The sequence below is a fragment of the Marmota flaviventris genome, chromosome 4, assembly GCF_047511675.1.
Source record: "Marmota flaviventris isolate mMarFla1 chromosome 4, mMarFla1.hap1, whole genome shotgun sequence".
Lineage (NCBI taxonomy): Eukaryota > Metazoa > Chordata > Mammalia > Rodentia > Sciuridae > Marmota > Marmota flaviventris.
The window spans coordinates 166,900,418-166,921,645 of NC_092501.1; the positions used below are offsets into that span (position 1 = coordinate 166,900,418).

At 56.1% G+C, this 21,228-nt stretch overlaps 1 protein-coding gene across 2 annotated transcripts in view; it reads left to right on the top strand.

Annotated features, from left to right (window-relative positions):
* Tmco3 (transmembrane and coiled-coil domains 3) overlaps nucleotides 1-21,228 on the top strand; it is a 36,873-nt gene that overhangs the window by 1,841 nt on the left and 13,804 nt on the right. For both annotated transcript variants that reach the window (XM_071611670.1, XM_071611671.1), the window contains exons 2-7: nucleotides 2,855-3,366; nucleotides 5,221-5,400; nucleotides 6,015-6,206; nucleotides 7,346-7,474; nucleotides 9,465-9,557; nucleotides 17,058-17,244. In XM_071611670.1, the coding sequence (XP_071467771.1) occupies nucleotides 2,855-3,366; nucleotides 5,221-5,400; nucleotides 6,015-6,206; nucleotides 7,346-7,474; nucleotides 9,465-9,557; nucleotides 17,058-17,244 (1,293 nt within the window). The remainder of the gene's footprint in view (nucleotides 1-2,854; nucleotides 3,367-5,220; nucleotides 5,401-6,014; nucleotides 6,207-7,345; nucleotides 7,475-9,464; nucleotides 9,558-17,057; nucleotides 17,245-21,228) is intronic.

Consider the following 21,228-nt stretch of genomic DNA (forward strand, 5'->3'; position numbering starts at 1 on the left):
TCATTTTTGGCAACTGTCAGTTTATTTGTAGGATCATAAGTGCTCCATTTTTAGGAAATGTACTTTAGAGTTTAAAATTGGTCTTTAAGAAAAAGGCTCCATAAAGAGACTTCAGGTCACTCACTCCATTGAGGTGGTCTTGCCTGCTCCTGGCTCTCTTTCTCTTTGCCCGCACAAATGCTGCCTGTGCTGAACTTGGACATGTGGCAGTAATGTGAAGAAATCAGAGGCACCTCCTGTTTTTTCTCTTGCAGGAGAAGCTAGATGACTCTCTGTTAGACACGTACTCAGCTCCCTACACATTCACCGCAGGCTCAGGAATTCCCTGCCGGAGACCCACAGGGAGCTGCCCTCCCACTCACTAGGGCCCTAGCTTCAGCTGAATGGACCAAGGTAGCCACCAGGAGCTGGCTGTCCCCACAGCTGTCCCCCAGCTTTGCACACTCAGGAGAGAAGTTGGCCTGGTAGGGACCATCTCGGTTGTGGCATCTACCTGATAGACCCACCTGATGGTGCCACTTCACACTCTAGGGATGGCTAAGTCGACTTTATTTCCCACAGTGTGGCTTGGTGCACACTGAGCAAATGGGTTGCACAGGTCCCAAGGACGAGAGGGCAGAAGTTATCTGATAGGCCAAGGAGAGCACCAGCTTCTCAGAACTCATGCAGACACAGAGCATGGAGGTTCCCTGAAAGCACTGCCCCGATGCTTGTCCCCTGTGCTCTCTAGCAGGTGCTATGTGCTGCCCCCGGACCTGAGGGCCCTTGCTCTGGGTATCGAACCCAGGGGTGCCCTACCATTGAGCTACATACTGGTCCTTTATTTTTAGACAGGGTGTTGCTGAGCTGCTTAAGATCTCACTGAGTAGCTGTGGCTGGACTTATGAGTCCCTTCCCTCAGCCTCTGGAATCTCTGAGATGATGGGCATTTGCCACTGTGCTTGGCTCAGAGTGTTGATTTTGCTCTTGTAAATAAAAAGTGTCACTGGTAGGCTGCACTGTAGAGCTGCAGCCATCCCTGTGCTTGGCCTGTTCGCAGATGGACCCCATGCCTACCCACTGGCGGACTCCCTTGCCTTGTGTGTGTTCCAGTGAGTGCAGGTGAGGGGCTGTGCTGGCTCCTTCCAGCATTTCCATCCCTGGAGGATCCTAGTCCCTTTTAGCCACACCTCTCCCCCTCCCTCACCCTCAGAGCCACTCATCTGTCCTGTGTCCTGTGCCACTGTGAGGCACTTATGTAAAGGGAATTGTGTAGTATGTGGCTTTTGGAGGTCCCTTTACTCAGCCTCAAGATCTGTTCATGTTGTTGAACATATCGATAGTTCACTATTACAAGAATCCAAATGTCTTGTCAACAACTAAAAAAATAGCAACTGGAAGTAAAAATATTTAAAGTTTGCTCAAGAGAAAACGTGGTATAATTTAGTAGTCCATAGGATTTTGTAGACAGGCTTGAAAGTAAAATGAGTGATGTGCATTAAGAATGTATAAGTGCAGGGCACAGTGGCACAGGCCTGTAATCCCAGGAGCTTGGGAGGCTGAGACAGGAGAATTGTGAGTTCAAAGCCAGCCTCAGCATCTGTGAGACCCTGTCTTTAAATAAAATACAAAATAGGGCTCGGGATGTGGCTCAGTGGTTGAGTGCCCCTGAGTTCAATCCCTGGTACTAAATAAATAACTAAATAATAAGTAAATATACACACACGTATGTATGTATATATGTAATTTTAATATCATGCTCATGTTACGAAACATCTCAGTGGTGAATATCAATGTGACTACAACTGAAATCCTAAAAGAAAAATTAGTAACTCCCTTAGGTGTGGGGGTAGAGGGGTGACTTTAATTTCCAGAACCAGGTTGAGGAAAGAAGCAGAAGTGTGCACAGAGAGGTGGCACGTGCAGACTGCATTGCAAGGTGTTTTTCTGAAGCATGAAACCACAAAAGAACCACTTTTAGGGCTGGGAATTTACGTAATGGTAGAGTACTTGCCCAGCATGTGAAGGTCCTACTTCAATTCCTAGTACTGCAAAAAAAATCACCTTTGGAGACGTTCTGGGGCAGATGGGAAGCATGAAGGAAGCGCCTCAGATTTCTGTCTGGGTCTGGAGGTCTCCTCCCAGCAGGTCCTCACTGCTCTGCCGCGGGCTCGAAGCTGGCATCGTAGAGATGGGTGCTTTGCCAGGAGCTGAGCTGCAGCCGTCCTTGTGCTGCATTAGCTCAGTCCTTCCAGGGTCTGGCTTCTAAAAGATGCACTGAAATCCAGCTCTGAGTTTCTGTGATAGAAAAGGCTTGAACAGTTAGCAGGGGTTATAGGTATTTTATTATTATTTTAAAAATTTTTCTATCTTCATCTCTTATTAGCTCTTAACTGTGCTGACTTTGGAAATTTGGCAAGACTCCAAGTGATTCTGGAAAGCCAGCAGTGTGACTGAGGGGCCATGTCTCAGGAGATGGCCTTTCTGAAATGCTCCTGAACATGGTCCCAGAGGCTTGCCAACCTGAGATGGTGTTTTCTGGGCTTTGATATGTATAGTCCCTCTTGGGTAGAACTGGCCTTTATCTTTCATACATGGTAGATTTGGTAGAAATACAAAGCTTAAGATTTCTAAAAATCACCTTTAAAATGAGATATAACTGACCTTTAATCTCCCCTCTGTGCCAGGCACCCTAAGAGGCTCTTACTTCATCACTTAGTGTTTGATTGAAGTGGTTCAGATGTTGTTAGTGATCCAGGAAAAATGGCGTTTCCTTTAGAAAGCTTACAGTGTCCTGGATGTTGTTGGTATTTAACTCAGGTCAGTAGCGGTGAGCTGTAGTTCAGCCATGTGTGACAGGAAATCTGTTTTTCAGCTGAAAATGTGCATGTAAGATGCAGCCTGACCCGAGCTGCCGTCTGGAGCCCTTGCTGTGCTGGGACCATGAGGGCCTTGGAGGAGAGTCTCTTCTGGATGCTGCTCCTGGCCCTCTGCTTGGTGGCAAGTGCCACAGAGCATGCGGAGGTGGCAAAACATGCCATCAAGCTGCACCGCGGCAAGGGAGCACCTGCCGCCCAGAGGAGGCAGTGGGCCCTGGACAGCTGCAGGAAGCTCACCGGGCTCCTTCGGCAGAAGAGTGTTGTTCTCAACAAGCTGAAGAGTGCTATCAGAGCCGTGGAAAAAGATGCTGGCCTGTCAGATGAAGAGAAGCTGTTCCAGGTGCACACTTTTGAGATTTTCCAGAAAGAACTGAATGAAAGTGAAAATTCCGTCTTCCAGGCCATCCACGGGCTGCAGAGAGCCCTGCAGGGGGATTACAGAGACGTGGTCAACATGAAGGAGAGCAGCAGGCAGCGGCTGGAGGCCCTACGGGAGGCCGCCATCAAGGTCAGCCATGTGGCCAGTCCTGCCCAGAGCTGTGATCTGGGGTGGGGCGGGGGGGTCTCGGGAGCCTCTGGGGTGCCAGTCACTTCTGGGAGAGGCCAGCCCTTCAGCACTCTGTTGTGGAGATCCCCGAGTCTGGCTGAGCACTGATGGGCGGGAATGCCTGCAGCCTTGCGCTCCTGTGAGGGCTCGGCCACCTGCAGTGGGCCTGAGAGTGTCCACCAGTGACTCCCTGACCAGCCCAGTGTGTGCAAGGATTCTGGCCTACGTGCAGCGGCAGAGTTGCCTTTCCAGGCACTTCTCAGAACACAGTGCCATCGTCCTTGAGGGACGCTGGCTGCAGCTGTGACCTGGGTCTCTTGCCATATTCTTTTCTGAGTGAAGCCTGTGTTCTTCATTGCCTTACAACAAAAACAAAAATATAAAAATACTTATAAACAGATGTGTGCACGTGAGGTGAGGCTTTGGACCAAGTGTGCTTCTAAAGGGGGCCACTGTGCCAGTGTTTCCACAGGCACTGCCGAGCACCTGCAGCTTGCCAGGCGCCACACCCAGGCTCCGACGAGCAAGTGCCACTTCCCCTTCATGGAAGACCTCAGGCTGTCACGGCTTGAAAGGAGATATAACTTTCTTATGACTGTCACCAAAACAAGGGTGTTTTTTGGTAGGATACAACAGTCAGACAAGCATTCAAATCAAGGCATTCAGTGACCTGACTTGGCTGCCTGCCTGTTGCTGCCTGCCTATTGCCCATGTTTCAACCTTGGGACAGTCGAGGTGCTAAGACCCTTTTTTGTTTGTTTTAATATTTTTTAATTTGTTGATGGACCTTTATTTTATTTTGATGTGGTGCTGAGAATTGATCCCAGTGCCCCACACATGCTAGGCAAGCACTGTACCACTGAGCTACAACTCCAGCCCCGACCCTTTGGTTATAAGAGGAATTCCGGTGGACTCCAGGTTTGCAGTCGTCTGTTAGGGAGAAGACTTGTGAGTCTGGTGGCCACAGTCCAGAATTGTAGGCCATGTGACACCCTGCATGCTGCAGCCTGTGCCTGTCATGCCTCAGGGTTCTGTGGTCCTCCAGGGTGGCAGCAGCCACCGTTGGGGCACTTGGGAAGGGACAGGGGTTACAGCAATCACAAAAGAGCCACACTGCTGTGGTAGCTGGCCACGGCTCGGTCCCAGCCAGGTTCCCTTCTTGAAACATGAGAAAACGTTTTAAAAGTAAGGTTATCAGTTGACTAGGGTTATGTAAAGTATGTTTACTAAGCGTGATGACCAGCACTGCCCATGAGTGTCCCAAATAACCAACACTTTCTACTTTACGTGTTTTTCTGGACCCGTTAGTCGCCCCTGTCTGATGGGATAGGACCACATCCTGCTGTAGAAATCCCAGAGGTAGCTACACACCAGGTGTTGCTGCTGGCTTTCAGGCAGGGATGTGCTTCCTGAGCGGCAGCACTTGGCAGTTTGTGAGGTGACCTTAAGGGATGTTTGACCCACCTGCAGTGGACACTGCCTTCCCCGGGGTAGAGGTGCAGATGCTCTCCCTGAGCTGGACCCACCTGCAGTGGACACTGCCTTCCCCAGGGTGGAGGTGCAGACGATTTCCCTGAGCTGGACCCACCTGCAGTGGACACGGCCTTCCCTGGGGTGCAGATGCTGTCCCTGCACATTCCGAAGCTCCCTGTGTTTGGGATGCTTGACCTCCTTTGCTGGACAGTCAGTCACAGTGCAGCGGTGGGGCATTGACCTGGAGCACCGGTGGTGGGTCTAGTCACCAGGACCCTGAGCAGATGAGTCCCCTCCTGGTTTTTCTTGTAATGTATCTTGCCCTTTCCTACGAACAAATAGGAAGAGACCGAGTATGTGGAACTTCTCGCCGCAGAAAAACATCAGGTGGAAGCCCTTAAGCACATGCAGCATCAGAACAAGAGCCTCTCCATGCTGGACGAGATCCTCGAGGACGTGAGGAGGGCGGCAGATCGCTTAGAGGAGGAGATAGAGGAGCATGCCTTCGATGACAACAAATCAGTAAGCTGCCTTCCGGCGCCTCTGCCCTGCGAGCCGAGCTGCCGGGCCTGGCCATCGGTTCGGCTGTGTCTCAGGGTCTGCGAGCGACACGCTGGTACTCTGGCAGGGGCTGCAGGAGTGGGCGGCCAACCTGCTCCTTCGCCCCCTGGCACTCACTGCCAGCCCAGCTTGGCCACTCACGGGGCTTGGGACTGTAGCCTCAGGAGGCTTGGAGGGTTCCTTCCTGATCAGAGGAAGCAGGTTCCAGCTGCTCAGTTCTGACAGGCTAAGACCCTGGGGCGAGATCAAGGCCAGCTGAGGACTGGCTGTGGGTCTAGGGGTGGACCCACGAAAGGGTGGAGAGAAAGAAACGGAAACTGATATTTAAATTCTCAGTTTCTGGGGTCAAGTGTGAGCGTGTGCCCTGCATCAGGTCAAGCGGATGTCTGGAAGTAGCAGCGGCTGCTTCTGCCCAGAAATGCTTCATTGAGCGAGTGCCTTCATCATGCTGGTGGTCTTCTGTCTTGTTAGACACAATGTGAACACGTCTACCTTGATGTATGTTCTTTCCTCTTGATGTTGACTGCAAAAGCATCAACATGATTCTGATTGCATGATATTGGTCACTCTCACAGGTCAAAGGGGTCAACTTTGAGGCAGTTTTGCGGGTGGAGGAGGAAGAGGCCAGTTCCAAGCAGAACATCACAAAGCGGGATGTGGAGGAGGGCCTGGGCTTGAGCATGCTGATCGACTCCCAGAATAACCAGTATGTCCTCACGAAGCCCCGGGACGCCACCATTCCACGTGCAGACCACCACTTCATAAAGGCAAGCTGAGGCCACCCGCCCATCTCGCTGGGCAGTCAGCAGGCCTGACCTGATGCGGGGCCCCCTCGGAGGGGGGTGGTGCACAGCCTTCCTCCTGCCAGAGAATGCTGGCATCCCATGCTGGGCTTCAAGACAGCATCCCTTAGTTAATTGTTTCTAAAGGAAAAAGGCATTTTGACATTTAAGATGAAATTTGATTCTGTTTTGGAGAATTTGGAGGACTTTCTGAAGTTTGGAGTGACCATCATGAGATTAAAGCTCTCGGTGTCTGAGACCTGTTTGAGCGGTTGACTGAGGCAGGAGGATTGCTGGAGCCCAGGGGTCTAAGACCAGTCTAGCAACATAGCAAGGCGCCATCTAAAGTTATAGCCTGAGGTTAAAGAAAACAAACTCTTTTCTATGAAAGAGAAAGCCCTTGGAGGCAGAGAAGTGTGGACGTGGGGCACAGGGCGTTGCATTCCAGGTAGACGGATGTAGATCTGTGTCCTCCCAGGAAGCTGGCCCAGTCTGGAGTGGAGTGTACCCTCCAGGTGGCCTGGAGGGATCAGATAAGCTCAGATCTCCACAGAACTCTTAAGGCAGAGCCTTGCAAGGAACAGAAACCAAACAGAGAGGCGTGGCCTCGGTTCCAGGGAAGAGGGCTCCTCCCAGGCGCTGGCCCGGGCCTGCTGTCCTTGATTGTGAGAGAACAGGCCGTGTCCGTAGAGCAACTCCGTGCCTCCTTCACAGCAGTCCCTTTCTCCCGTTGCCATGAGTGAGTTGCGTCTGGGGGTGTGTTTGAGACTGTGAACAGCCTGCTCCCAGTAAGTTCTCACCCAATGGTTCTGACACCTGTGGAAGACTTGCCCGTGTGGGTGGCAAGCAGGAGAGTCATAGGGAGGACCCCATCTGCAAGGGCTTTGAGGCCAGGAATGGGTGGAGTCCAGGGCTGGGAGATGTGGAGCATGCTGTGGGGCGTGAGCAGGACGATCCAGAGCTGGCTCGGCTGCTCCCGACACGGTGTGCTGCGCTCTGCTGCAGACACAGCAGTATAAAACCTCTCAGTCCTGTTGTCTGCTGGTTCCTGTAAGGGGCTGGCCGTCATCCTGCCGTCCTAGCCCACCCGTCGCCTTGATCTGTGCTTGTCTGTTCCGCTCTAGGACATTGTCTCCATAGGAGTGCTGTCCTTACCTTGTGGCTGGCTGTGCACAGCAATAGGGCTGCCCACCATGTTTGGGTACATCATCTGCGGTGTGCTTCTGGGGCCGTCAGGACTGAACAGCATCAAGGTAAGAATAAAACTTGACTGTTCTGATACCGGACAGGACCGGGAGACACACAGACAAGAGCTCTGAACTGGAGTCAGTGAAGAGCCGTCCTCACCCCGGGCCAGGAACACACCCTAGAGCTGGAGGCATTGCCCTCCATAACGAAGGGGCCGCTGGGCAGAAGGCAGCCGTTGGCCTCCATGGTCATCAGCCTCAAGGTTCTGTTTCCAGTCACCCAGACGTCCTCAGGCGCCAAGCTGTTGGAAGGGCTGGGTCCCTCCTGTGCTTGTGCAGTCCTCAACGTACACCAGGAGCGCCTGTGGCCCCGTTGCCAGGGCAGCAGGGCCCGGGCTGCACTTGCCAGAGCTGCTCACAGACCAGTTGCTGCTTGTCACAGGTGAACACTCTGACAGCAAGGAAGGGTCCCAAGCCTTGTGGCCTCCCAGCGTGTCATCTGAGCACACTCAACATCCCAGGAGGCTAAAGATGAGCCACAAACGCCCCCCAGCTTTGCTGGTGTGTCCTGGGCCGTGGGGTGAGGAGCCCTGCTCCCCCACTAGTGACTGGTACGCCTTGAACCTCTGATTTTTCCGACATAGCAGAAAGGGTCTGAAGAGGGACCATTTGGGGCTCCTCTGAGCAGCAGGTGGCCCTGGCCAGCCGCAGAGCTGCCTGCCAGCGCCTTCAGCCGGGAGCTGTCAGCTGACCTGACGCAGGGCCACATGGAGGCTGCTCGCCCCCTGGCAGCACAGAGGGCCCTCAGTGTGGCTTTCTGCACTGGCACCGAGTGCGGCTCAGCAGCAGGGAAGGCTGCAGGTGGGAGCTTCCTGCCTCATCCCACCCTTCCAGGCGTCAGCAAGTCCAGGCAGACACAGTGCCCTCTTCCTCCTCAGCAGAGATAGCGGGAGCAGGCTCAAGGCATAGGGCCTGGAGCTGCAGACGCTGATCTCGCTAAGTTGCGGCACTGAGGAAGGAGGCGTGGTTGCAGATGGCCATCCAGGAGCACCTTGTAGGAGTGGGAAAGGCCCCTGTGCAGGGGGCTCAGGCTTCCACTCCCGAGTTCAGGTTGTTGTTTTGGAGTCACAGCACAATCAGGGGACGGGAAGAGAAGTGAGAGAGAGCAGTTGGATGTGGGTAAGGGCAGGGCTGGGTTTGCCAGCCAGTGCAGGGAGGCGCTCTGTCGGCAGCTGAGGTTCACCCACAGCGCCAAGAAGAGCACCAAGCAGCACTCAGCAGCTGAGAAAGGCAGACGGCGGGGTGCCAGTCACAACAGGAAGGGGTCTTGACCTGTGAGGCCAGCTCAGTGGGTCAGGACAGTGCCATGGGAGCATTTTAAAAGATGGAGCTGGGCACCTATATCCCAGCATCTCTGGAGGTTGAGGCAGGAGGGTGGCAAGTTCAAAGATAGCCTCAGCAGCTTAGTGAGACCCTGTCTCTAAATAAAAAATAAACAGGTCTGCGAATGTGGTTCAGTGGTTAAGCACCTGTAGGTTTAATCCCCAATACCAAAAAAAAAAAAAAAGGATTGAACTGTTAGTCACCAGGACAGAGACATCAAATATTTTGTGCTATTTATTTATCTAGTGACAACATTAAAAGTAAATACCAAATGAAGAGTCAAAGCAGTCACAGAAGCTGTTCACCAACACTGTGGATGTGGGCATTGAACTCGGGGGAAGATACATCTGCAGGGACTTGCTCGGCCCTAACAGGAGCCAAGAGTGAGCAGCGCTGAGTGAGCTGCCTCCTCATCCCAGAGGTGGCCAGTGAACAGTGCTGGGGAGGCCCAGAGCAGCTTGCAGACAGCGGAGAGAAGCATGCTTCTCTGTGAATCAAGACAAGGGGAAGACCCGGAGGGCAGAACTCGTCAGATGTAGGAGAAATTCCAGGAATTGTTCTCTTTTAAAATACCAGTGTTGGGGGCTTCCTGCCGGGGACCAGCACCAGGGTGGGTGTGGGGGCTTTCCCTGGAGGCCTGGACTCACACAGCCTCTCCACCCTTGCTCTGCAGTCCATGGTCCAGGTGGAGACTCTGGGAGAGTTCGGGGTCTTCTTCAGTCTCTTCCTCGTTGGCCTGGAGTTCTCCCCGGAGAAGCTGAGAAAGGTGAGGCTGTGTCTTAGCACCATGTGGCTTGTCACGTCCGGTGTTCAATGACAACTTGGCTGTTGAATTTCATATTTTTAGGATAGAACGTGTTATTTTAGTCTGATATACTATTTTTAGGGCATAAGTTTCTAAAGATAAAAAATGTTCCATTTGTTAAAGTTAAGATCTAATAAATGAAGTTAACTTTCCTGTGGCTAAGGTCAAGAAATAATGTTCCACCTTAATATGTGGGCCCTTCCAAGAAGGTGCCAGACTTTGGGGTGGAACACCACAGACGGGTACTCAGTGCTTCCCTGGGTGGGGGGAGTCCCACCACGGGCCGTGAAGACGCTCAGGTTTTCAGCAGATGCTTTGGGATGAAAAAAGCCATTGAAGGTGGTGGGGATACAGTGAACATCATAGGCATCCAAAAGAAAGTCACACTTGTCCGTGCAGGGTAAGGAGGGAGGACCTCGCCACCCACTGCCCTTGCCCTCTGTCTCCCATTAGCTCTAGAGCCTCCGACCTGATCCTTTTCCCAGGTCTCCACCCGAGGAAGTGTTGCGATGGGCAAAGTGCGACATCTGCCATTTTCAATGCTTTATTCACTCAAAACCACTCAATACAGTTTCACTATAGGTTCTTAATCAGGGAATGACAATCCTTAATGCTGGGCACTGCAGTAGACATAATCAGTTCAAAGCAAGCAATTCTTAGTTAACTCTAAGCACTGCAAACACACTTAGTCACGACAGACCTATCACAGACAGTCCCTCTGCAGGCTGAGCTTAAGTGCTAGATTTAAAGTCTTGAGTCTTAGGTCTTAAACCCAGCAGGTGTCTACTCAGACTACAGCGCCCAGGCCAGGAACCGATAGCTTCTCCTGGGTGGAGCTGACGGTTGGTGAGGAGAGGGTGTAAGGAGAGGTCGCTGTTCTCACCAGGTCAGGAGGCTGCTGTAGAGTTTGAGAGCCGTGAGGACAACGCAGAGGATCAGGCAGATGATAAGAGCTGGGCTGTCTGTCCAGGTGCTCACCAGGCTCTCAGGCTGTGTGTGTCCGTGTCAGCTGGCTGAATGTCCTTTTGTTCCATTATTCATACTAAATCTTGGAGCTTCTGCGCATCCTTTGGGTCCCTATCAGCTGTTACCAGGTTTCTTAGTGACAACTTTCATTCTTAGAGTCAGGACATGTGGTTTGGTGGTTTCTGCCCTGATATCACACTTTTGACTCTTATCAGGGTTATGACAAATGACATGTGACTTCACTCTCTTACCTGGGCTCTGTGGCTTGCCTGGTGAGACTGCAGTTTTATTTTAAAATGGAGTTTTAAAATGGACTTGCTTAGGCTAAGGCCTAAGGCCATCCTTACAGGAAGGAACCACTCAAAAGACATTTAGAAGGTTCACCCGGAGTCTGAGCTCCTCGCACTGCAGGTTCAGCCTGAGTCTGGTGGCCAGTCACACCGTGGCATAACGACTTGGGAAGGTTATATGCCCATTGTCACAAGAACAAAGAAGCGACTTTGTTGTAGCTCTGACCTTAAGAAGAGATGAGCCTGGGGTTGTGGCATGCACCCATGGTCCCATGCACCTGGAGGGTACGACTTTGAGGCCAGCCTGGGCTGCACAACAAGACTGTCATAAAGGTGGGCTCGGACATGGTGGCCACCAAGGGAGCAGCGATGTGTGGGGAGCAGGGTGGGGCATGATGGCAGGCGCCATGCCCCTCCATTGCCTGAATTGTCTGTGGCCATAGCATCACTCCTTTATCCAAGGAAAAGTAAACTTTTAGAGGCTTGTTTGCTTTCCAGAGTTCTGGGCCTTTACACCTGTCTCCCACCTGCTACTGCGGCCCCTGGTTCCTAGGCCCTTTCTGGCTCTCCCGTCTCCCTCTGCTCCCAGCCCACGCGCTGTAAGTCCTGCTTCCTGGCGAGGCTCCGGGACCGCCCTTTCCCCACTGCTCCCTTCGGGGGCTTGTCTGGCTTCCTCTGCTTCCAACCTGAGAACCCTTGTTGGTTTAATTTCCAAACTCGGAGTTTAAAGAAAGCTGACCTCTTTCCTGGGTCCTATAAGTGGCCGTTCCTCCTGTGAGTTTTCTGGAGTGTGTTGTGAGGGGGCGTGGGGCAGGCCAATGGGTAAGGGTCTCCGGGGTGCCTGCATCAGCAGAGTGGCCGTCTGCCTCTGGTGTCATCTTGCGTGGCTCGGAGCGTGAGGCCTCGGCTTCCAGCACGGTGGGCTCCTGGGCCTGCTGTGGTGCTTCACCAGCGCCTCCAGGGCCAGGGGCAGCTGAGAGCCAGCCAGGGGAGGTGATACTGCCAGGTACGGTGACGGTCATAGGAGAGCGTCCTGCTCCCCAGTGTGGAAGGAGAACACGGAGAGACCCCTGAGGCTGCCCATGAAGCAGGGCTTACTTAAGAGGGGTCTAGGTGACTCTCCTGGGAGGGGAGGGGCCACAGCTGCTGTCCTGGTGTCCCCAGGAGCGAGGTGTCCTGCCTGCTCACATGTCCCGGGCTTCCTTTGCTCTGCTGCCCTCTCCCCTCCTCTCTGTCCCTCCTGTTACGTGACCAGGCCAGGAGTGCCCAGGGATGCTCGGTGGGAGGCCCAAAGGTGGGAACCAGGTGGGCTGAGGGGAAGGGCAGGGTGGAGCAGCCCTGGACACCTTAACTAAAGGCCTTATAGCTCCCTGTAGGGAGGGGCAGCTCCTGGGACAGGTGACCTTGGCCACAGGTTGGAGCTGGGGCAGTTCTGGATCAGGGTGGAGGAAGGGCTCTGAGGGAGTTCACATTCAGTCCCTCAGGGGACAGTCTCCAACTTCCAGACGCACTCAGAACTGGCCTCCTTGATCCAACTGATCAATTTACTTGTCTGTACTGATTGCTTATCTAATTCTGGCTTCAGGGGGTCCTGCTTCTGCTACCCGGAAGAAGGACATTATGAGTCTAACTAAACCTTGTGGATATCAGTCTCCTAAAAATTTGGGAGATCAAAGTTTCTTCTGCCCGTAAATTTTCCTGTCTCATATTTTTCTAACATAGTGTTCCAGGTGAAGCAACCGCAGGCAGTTGGCAGGGGTGGTCGGGTAGTCGGGAGCAGCATGAAGCCAGGTGCCTGGCGACCATGTGCTTTTCATCGCCTGCGGGGTGGGCTGGCAGGAGGGCTGCAGGCTGTTGGTAGGTGCTTGGCTGGGATGCAGGGTGGGTGGGTGGGTGGGGCTGCAGGCTGTTGGTAGGTGCTGGGCTGGGATGCAGGGTGGGTGGGTGGGTGGGGCTGCAGGCTGTTGGTAGGTGCTGGGCTGGGATGCAGGGTGGGTGGGTGGGGGCTGCAGGCTGTTGGTAGGTGCTGGGTTGGGATGCAGGGTGGGTGGGTGGGGGCTGCAGGCTGTTGGTAGGTGCTGGGCTGGGATGCAGGGTGGGTGGGTGGGGGCTGCAGGCTGTTGGTAGGTGCTGGGTTGGGATGCAGAGTGGGAGGGGAGGGGGGCTATAGGCTGTTGGTAGGTGCTGGGCTGGGAGGGGGGCAATAGGCTGTTGGTAGGTGCTGGGCTGGGATGCAGGGTGGGTGGTGAGGGGGACTATAGGCTGTTGGTAGGCGTGCTGGGCTGGGAGGGGGGCTGCAGGCTGTTGGTAGGCGTGCTGGGCTGGGAGGGGGGCTATAGGCTGTTGGTAGGCGTGCTGGGCTGGGAGGGGGGCTGTAGCTGTTGGTAGGCGTGCTGGGCTGGGAGGGGGGCTGCAGGCTGTTGGTAGGCGTGCTGGGCTGGGAGGGGGGCTGCAGGCTGTTGGTAGGCGTGCTGGGCTGGGAGGGGGGCTGCAGGCTGTTGGTAGTGGTGTTGGGCTGGGAGGGGGGCTACAGGCTGTTGGTAGGCGTGCTGGGCTGGGAGGGGGGCTGCAGGCTGTTGGTAGGCGTGCTGGGCTGGGAGGGGGGCTGTAGCTGTTGGTAGGCGTGCTGGGCTGGGAGGGGGGCTGTAGCTGTTGGTAGAGGTGCTGGGCTGGGAGGGGGGCTGCAGGCTGTTGGTAGAGGTGCTGGGCTGGGAGGGGGGCTGCAGGCTGTTGGTAGGCGTGCTGGGCTGGGAGGGGGGCTGCAGGCTGTTGGTAGGCGTGCTGGGCTGGGAGGGGGGCTGCAGGCTGTTGGTAGGCGTGCTGGGCTGGGAGGGGGGCTGCAGGCTGTTGGTAGGTGTGCTGGGCTTGGAGGGGGGCTGCAGGCTGTTGGTAGGCGTGCTGGGCTGGGAGGGGGGCTGTAGCTGTTGGTAGGCGTGCTGGGCTGGGAGGGGGGCTGCAAGCTGTTGGTAGAGGTGCTGGGCTGGGAGGGGGGCTGCAGGCTGTTGGTAGAGGTGCTGGGCTGGGAGGGGGGCTGCAGGCTGTTGGTAGGTGTGCTGGGCTGGGAGGGGGGCTGCAGGCTGTTGGTAGAGGTGCTGGGCTGGGAGGGGGGCTGCAGGCTGTTGGTAGGCGTGCTGGGCTGGGAGGGGGGCTGCAGGCTGTTGGTAGGTGTGCTGGGCTGGGAGGGGGGCTGCAGGCTGTTGGTAGGCGTGCTGGGCTGGGAGGGGGGCTGCAGGCTGTTGGTAGGCGTGCTGGGCTGGGAGGGGGGCTGCAGGCTGTTGGTAGAGGTGCTGGGCTGGGAGGGGGGCTGCAGGCTGTTGGTAGGTGTGCTGGGCTGGGAGGGGGGCTGCAGGCTGTTGGTAGGCGTGCTGGGCTGGGAGGGGGGCTGCAGGCTGTTGGTAGGCGTGCTGGGCTGGGAGGGGGGCTGCAGGCTGTTGGTAGGCGTGCTGGGCTGGGAGGGGGGCTGCAGGCTGTTGGTAGAGGTGCTGGGCTGGGAGGGGGGCTGCAGGCTGTTGGTAGGTGTGCTGGGCTGGGAGGGGGGCTGCAGGCTGTTGGTAGGCGTGCTGGGCTGGGAGGGGGGCTGCAGGCTGTTGGTAGGCGTGCTGGGCTGGGAGGGGGGCTGCAGGCTGTTGGTAGTGGTGTTGGGCTGGGAGGGGGGCTGCAGGCTGTTGGTAGGCGTGCTGGGCTGGGAGGGGGGCTGCAGGCTGTTGGTAGGCGTGCTGGGCTGGGAGGGGGGCTGTAGCTGTTGGTAGGCGTGCTGGGCTGGGAGGGGGGCTGTAGCTGTTGGTAGAGGTGCTGGGCTGGGAGGGGGGCTGCAGGCTGTTGGTAGGTGTGCTGGGCTGGGAGGGGGGCTGCAGGCTGTTGGTAGGCGTGCTGGGCTGGGAGGGGGGCTCCAGGCTGTTGGTAGGCGTGCTGGGCTGGGAGGGGGGCTGCAGGCTGCTGGTAGAGGTGCTGGGCTTGGGGCACCGCTATGGAGTGTAAGATGCTGGACCAAGCCCGGCTCCCGTGTGCCCACTCTGAGCCAAGGCTGGGCTGCCAGTGCTTCTCACCCTGTTCCCACGGCGTCCGCAGCTCAGCTGTTGCCATCCTCAAGCCTTTGCTGCTCTCAGTGGGGGCAGCCCCAGGCCTGGATGGGCAGCCCCAGGCCTGGACGGCACCTTGACCCTGGTTCTCATTGCCGGGAACCTGCCGTGGCCTCGAGCTGCAGAAGGTTGCTGCTGCCTTCACAGGTAGTCCCCGTGTTCTCCATGAGAGAGGACGGACTTGGCGCAGCAGGTGGCTCTGCCCGCCAGCGAGTGCTGCAGGCGCTCCTGAAGCAGCAGCTACGGAGGCCTCCGAGGACCCAGGCAGCGCAGCCTTGCCATCCTGGCCACCAGCGTTTGTGGCCACCCTGCCTCACAGTCGCCCTGAGCTCGGCTTGGACGGTTCCCAGGTTTTACCTCTTACTGGTCCATCAGGGGCTGCCCGCTGCCTGGGTCTGGGTCTCCAGGTGTGGAAGTTAGGCTTCCTGCTCCTCCGTCTTGCTCCCGTGCACCTGCGCTGTGGCAGGCCCTCCAGCAGCCCTGCCCGTGGCCTGCGTTTGCATTTCTTGGATGGCTTCCACGTTAGTCAGCTTTCCATCGCCATGGCCAGAAGTCCTGACCAGAGCAGTCTGAGGAGCAAGTTTGTTTGGGGCTCACGGTTTCTGAGGTCCAGTCCGTGGTTGGCCGGCTTCACTGCTGCCCTGTTCTGGGCCTGAGCGAGCGGAGCATCGTGGTGGAAGGACATGATGGAGGAGAGCTGTAGCTCAGGAGGCAGAGAGCAGGAGAGAATCAGTGAGACCCCAAGGCCCCTCCAGGGATCCCTCCCAGCCACGCCCCACCTGCAAGTGTCCCACCTCAGAGCTGCTGCATTGTCACACACTCATGCACGCACGCACGCGTGCGCACACACAGGAGAAATGCAGGCTGGGCTGGGAGGTGGTCTGTGCTGGGGAGACCTCACATCACTGGGCTTGCTCGGCTGTGGTTGGAGACCCCAACCTCCCTGACTTCTGAAGAATGGCTGGGGAGGGGTGAGGAGCGTCTGTGCTGCAGAGTTCCCAGGGAGAGCTGCGCGGAGAAGGTGGCTCCACGTGGGGCCTCCAGCCAGCCTCAGCCCTGCTGCTGCACACGTGCCAGCACTGCCAGGGCCCCATCAGGGGGGATCCGAGCGCAGGACGGGTTGGTTCGATGGGGTGCGTGCAGTGAGGAGAGGGTCAGTGCTTGGAGGGAGCAGACCAGTTTCTAGTTTGTCGTCCTACAGGACTCATAAGCACCTTCTCATCTCTTCAACTAGATCCAAACCCATGAGGGTCCAACCTGGTTTCTGCTGAGCATAGACACACCTGTGATTCCAGTGACTCGGGAGGCTGAGGCAGGAGGATCGAAAGTTCAAGGCCAGCCTTGGCAACTTAGTGAGGCCCTTTCTCAAAAAATAGAAAGCACTGGACATTCGGCTCGTGGTAGAGCCCCTCGGTTCAATCCCAGCACCCAAATCCCAGTCTACAGAATGTACGTTGTGGGGACATGCCATTAAATCAATCAGGGTCACTCCAAGTGAATTTGGGCTGACTAAAAGACACAGACACAGAAAGTACCTTTTTCTTTGAGTTCAATGACCCCTCCTGACTCATGGCTCCCACTTGGGGGGGGGGCAAGGCAGGCAAGAAAGAGGAGCTCTCCTTGAATGTGGGGAGCTAATACATAAAACATTATATCCAAAAAAGGGCAAAAGGGTAGGATTACAGCAAACAGGTGGGTGTAATTTAACGTCATCAGGTGACCCCCGCTCCCTGAGCTGCACCTTTCTTATCCTAGTGGAGGTGACGTCTGGTTGCATTGCAGGTGCAATACCAGTTCAGTACCTCTTTACTCAGGACTTAAAGGTGTGTACATGGCTCCTGTCCAGGGCAGCTCCTGACAGTACGTAGGTTCTATAGAGAGTTTGCCTTTTATTTAGGGACTTGAGCACTGGAGAGTTGGTGTGTGGTGGAGGACCTGTAGCCAACCTGCAAGGGTCTTGAGGATCGGCTGTCCTGCCTGTGTGTGTGATCCTGGGTCGATTGTGTATGGGGTCAGAGTGGCCGGGTGTGGCCTCAAAGCTGCTTCCCCAAAGGTCACCCCAGTGGGTGCAAGAGTTCAGGTGGCTGTCACTAGGACACGTGTGACTTGCATGTGCTTTATTCTAGGTGTGGAAGATATCCTTACAAGGACCATGCTACATGACCCTGCTGATGACGGCCTTTGGCCTGCTGTGGGGACACCTCCTGCAGATCAAACCCACTCAGAGTGTCTTCATTGCCACCTGCCTGTCCTTGTCTAGCACTCCCCTGGTGTCTAGGTTCCTTGCAGGCAGTGCCCGGAGTGATAAAGAAGGTAGGTGAGGGGGCTCGTGTAGTTGGCGCTGGTGTGGATTTGGATCACGGGCTCATTGTCGAAGCTGTGAGGAGAAGCTGTGAGCCTCCTCTTCCTCAGGACTGTCTGGGCAGCGCATGCTCAGGCTCCTGTTGTGCCCAGGGCTGGCGTGGGTCTCCCCCCTGGACTGAGAACAGTGCCCTCCTGTGCTTGCAGATTGGGTAGCCTAAGGGCCTGAGTGAAGCTGCCCTGACTTGCAACCCAGTCTCCTGCAGAACGTCCTAGGGCTCCATGGGCCAACGAGGCCAATGCCGGTCGCTTCAGCTGTGAAGTGTCCTGGGCATGGATCTGGGTTTGACACTCGTGAGCAAACCTGGGGCTTTGGTGGTGAGGGGCTGTGAGTTCCCGTGTGGTTTGGTTTCTTCTGTGCATGTGGAGTGCTGGCATCGAGCTCCCTGTGCACTGGTGAGAGGACCAGCACCAGGGCCCCCACACGGGCTCTGTCTCCGTCCTCTTCCCCCCGGCAGCCCGGCCAGGTTTTCCAGCGACTTGCCCATGAAGTAAACAGGGACTGCTTTGCTCCTGTTTTGTAAGTCGGTAAACATAAGGCCAGAGTGTCTTGGTGAATTCACCCAGAGCCAGAGCACAGGACCAGAAGGGAACGGGAACTGGGAACTTCCGGGGCGCGGCTGGGCGCAGCGGTGGAGCACTGGCCTTGCACGTCTGAGGTCCTGAGCTCGATTCTCAGCACCACACATAAACAAACCAATAGAGTAAAGGTCTGTCAGAAACTAAAAAGAAAGTTAAAAAAAAAAAAAGAGGACTGCAGAGGCGTGCTGACCTCTGTGAAGACCATGGCTGCTCTGTGCTGGGCCTGGGCACCCCCAGCCGGCTCTCCTTGAGGCCTGCGGGGGTTCCTACTGCTGAAAGTGTGCATTGACTTCTGCCAGATGCCCTGACCTCAGGCCACGGGGCAGCCCCTCCATGGGGACTCGACCAGCTGCCCCTGCTGGAGGGGCTGCATCTCTGATGGTCCTGTGGGCCAGTTCTTAGGACAGCCCTGTTATGGTCTGGATATGTGGTAGCCCCCCCAAAACTCATGTTGACCACATAGGAATGTTCAGAGGTGGACCAAGCAGATCACAGAGCTGTGACCTCTCAGAGCATGTCACACATGACCAGTTGATGGTTGGAAGGGACTAGGACCTGACTGCAGGCAGGTGGGCGTGGCTGCAGAGCGAAGGTCAAGGGGTGTGCCCTTGGATGATGGTGCAGCCTGTCCCTGGCACGCACACGTGTGTGTACACACACACACACACACACACACACACTCACCCCGGCTTCCATGAGCTGAGCAGGGGCCGTAGCCAGGTCCTTCGGCGCCATGATCTTCTGCCTCTCCTCAGACCTTGGCACCCTGTAGGCAGAGGCGTCAGCTGATCATGGACTGAGATCTCTGAAACTATGAGACAAAATAAACGTCTTCTCCAAGTTGTTTTTGTGAGATATTTTCCTCACATTTACAATAAAAAACCATGAGACCCCCTCCATGAGAGGGGAGCAGGGACCGAGGGGCTGGGGCGAGGACGTTGGCAGAGACCAGGGCCGTGCACCCAGTGTGCACCCAGCTCCTGAGGGGAGAGCCTGTGGCTGGGAGAGACGAGGGAGAGAGTGCGCTCACTCCCTGCGAGAGCCTGGGAGACGCAGGGTGAGGACTCAGGGTCGCAGCATGCCCGTCCTCACCCACGGGAGACTCCGGGGCTGGTCCCAGTGGTCCCAGTGTGACCGTCGTCCACAACACAGCCCGGTAAAGGCAAGGACGGACGGGCTTGTAACACTGGAAACGTGAGTGAAGGACCTGCCTTTGCTTAGCGAGATCCGAGGCAGCACGGGAGACAGAGGGGAGGTCGGTGCCCGCAGACTGGCGGCAGCTCCCGTCTGCACGGTAGGAAGGCTGCAGCGTGGCAGCAACTCAGAGCATGTCCCCAAACAACAGGAAAGTGAGCTCGCTATGAGGACACAGAGCTGTGACTGCCCAGGGCAGCCGGCCCCTGTCAGCAAGGCAGGTGTGTGGAGGCCGGCACGCGCCAGGTCCGTCTCCAGACACTGTGGCAGACGACGGTGGAAATACCTCCGAGTGCTGGGAAGGGTCGGTCACGGGAGCCAGCAGAGAGGCTGCTGGAGCCTGGGCATGCAGGGGTGTCCGGAAAGACAGCTGCCCTCAGTCCTGCAGCGCAGACGGTGTGGGACGGCCCCAGGGTGGAGCGGAGAGCTTCCTCAGGTGCCACACTAACTTTTAGGAAGGAAGTCTTTTGTTTCGTTTTGTTTTTTTGGTACCAGGGATTGAACCCAGGGGCGCTCAACCATGGACCACATCACCAGCCCTTTTTATTTTTCACTTTGAGACAGGGTCTTCCTAATTACTAAGTCACTTAGCTTAGAGCATTGCTAAGTTGCTGAGACTGGCCTTGAACTTGTGATCTTCCTAGCTAGCCCCCTGAGTTGCTGGGATCAGAGGCATGTGCCACCACACCCAGCCAGGAGTTTGTTTTGTGTTTGGGGGTTTTTCTTAGAGCCACAGTAAAACCATGGACAGGAAGGTGGTCGGAGGGGCCGCTCTTGTGGGTGCGCGGTGGAGAGGGAGGTGGACATGCTGAAGGACTGGATTTGGACAGGAAGGTGTGACGGAGGTGGTTGGAGGTGCCCCTGTGGCACGGTTAGGTGGGAGGGTGTGATGGAGCCGGTTGGCCCCCTGAGACTTCCACGAGGACACCTGGGCATGCCTGGGACTTGCTCTCTTGGGGACTTGCTCTCGGGACTCGCTCTCACTGGGGCGCTGGACACCCACTCAGAAGCCTTTGCCAGCTGAGGGATGTGTGCATACACCACAGGGGCTTTGGTCCCCCTCCTGGGGCCCACGCGGGCTTGGCACCCTGTAGGAGACGCTTGCTGAGTTTCCTAGAGGTCACCTTTCTGTCTGGATGTGCAGGATGCGTTCTGGAGATCAATCCTTTATCGTGTAGAGAGACCCAGCCTGTGGCTGCAGTGCCTCCTGACGGAGGTCGCAGAGCCTGCTGGTCCACGCACATCGTGTCTTCTCTGTGGATCTGTTTTGTGTTTTAACAAATTCACTCTCCGCCGCGTTTCCTCCTAACAGACCGGACACTCTGCTCTTCAGTGCAGGTGTTCGATACATAACGTGTGGGGCGTAATCCAGGGCAGGACTCCAGTCTCACTCTTCTCCACACTCTCGTCGCCTCTCATTCACCCGCCTCCTCTTGCTTCTCAGCCGTCTGCTGTGCAGAGGCTGGGACACGCTGCCGCCCGCGGACCCCTGCAGGTGCTCTTCACACAGGCTGATCTGGCCTTCTGCTCTTTGAATATGTGATGGGGTCAGTTCCATGAAAAACCCTGCGACTTGAACTGTGAGTTTGAGCACCGCCTTTGTGTGGTGAGCCTCTGCATCACAGGCGGGGCCTGGCCTGTTAAGCCTTCAACGACACTGTGGCTTTCCCGGGAAAGGTCACCCAGATCTCGAGAGATTTACTGTAGGTTTCTTGAGCTTTCTGCTGCTACTGTAAATCAAAGCTTCTTTCTTAAAACTACCTTTTCTAATAGCCCTGCAGGGGCACCTCCGAGCACCTCCGTCACACCTTCCTGTCCAAATCCAGTCCTTCAGCATGTCCACCTCCCTCTCCACCGCGCACCCACAAGAGCGGCCCCTCCGACCACCTTCCTGTCCATGGTTTTACTGTGGCTGTAAGAAAAACCCCCAAACACAAAACAAACTCCTGGTTGGGTGTGGAGAGCCGTTTTGGAACAGAAAATTTCTTTCCCAGGTACGTTTCCTGGGAGACTCTCATAGTGCACAGGGATGGCCAAGGAAGTGTCCTCTGTGGGAGCAAGAGAGTGAGAGTGGGCTGGGCACTGGGTGCTGCCCCAGGCAGTCCAGTGGCTTCCTGTCCTTGGAAGGTTGCAGAAGGGGTGAGGCCAGCAGGTGCGGGC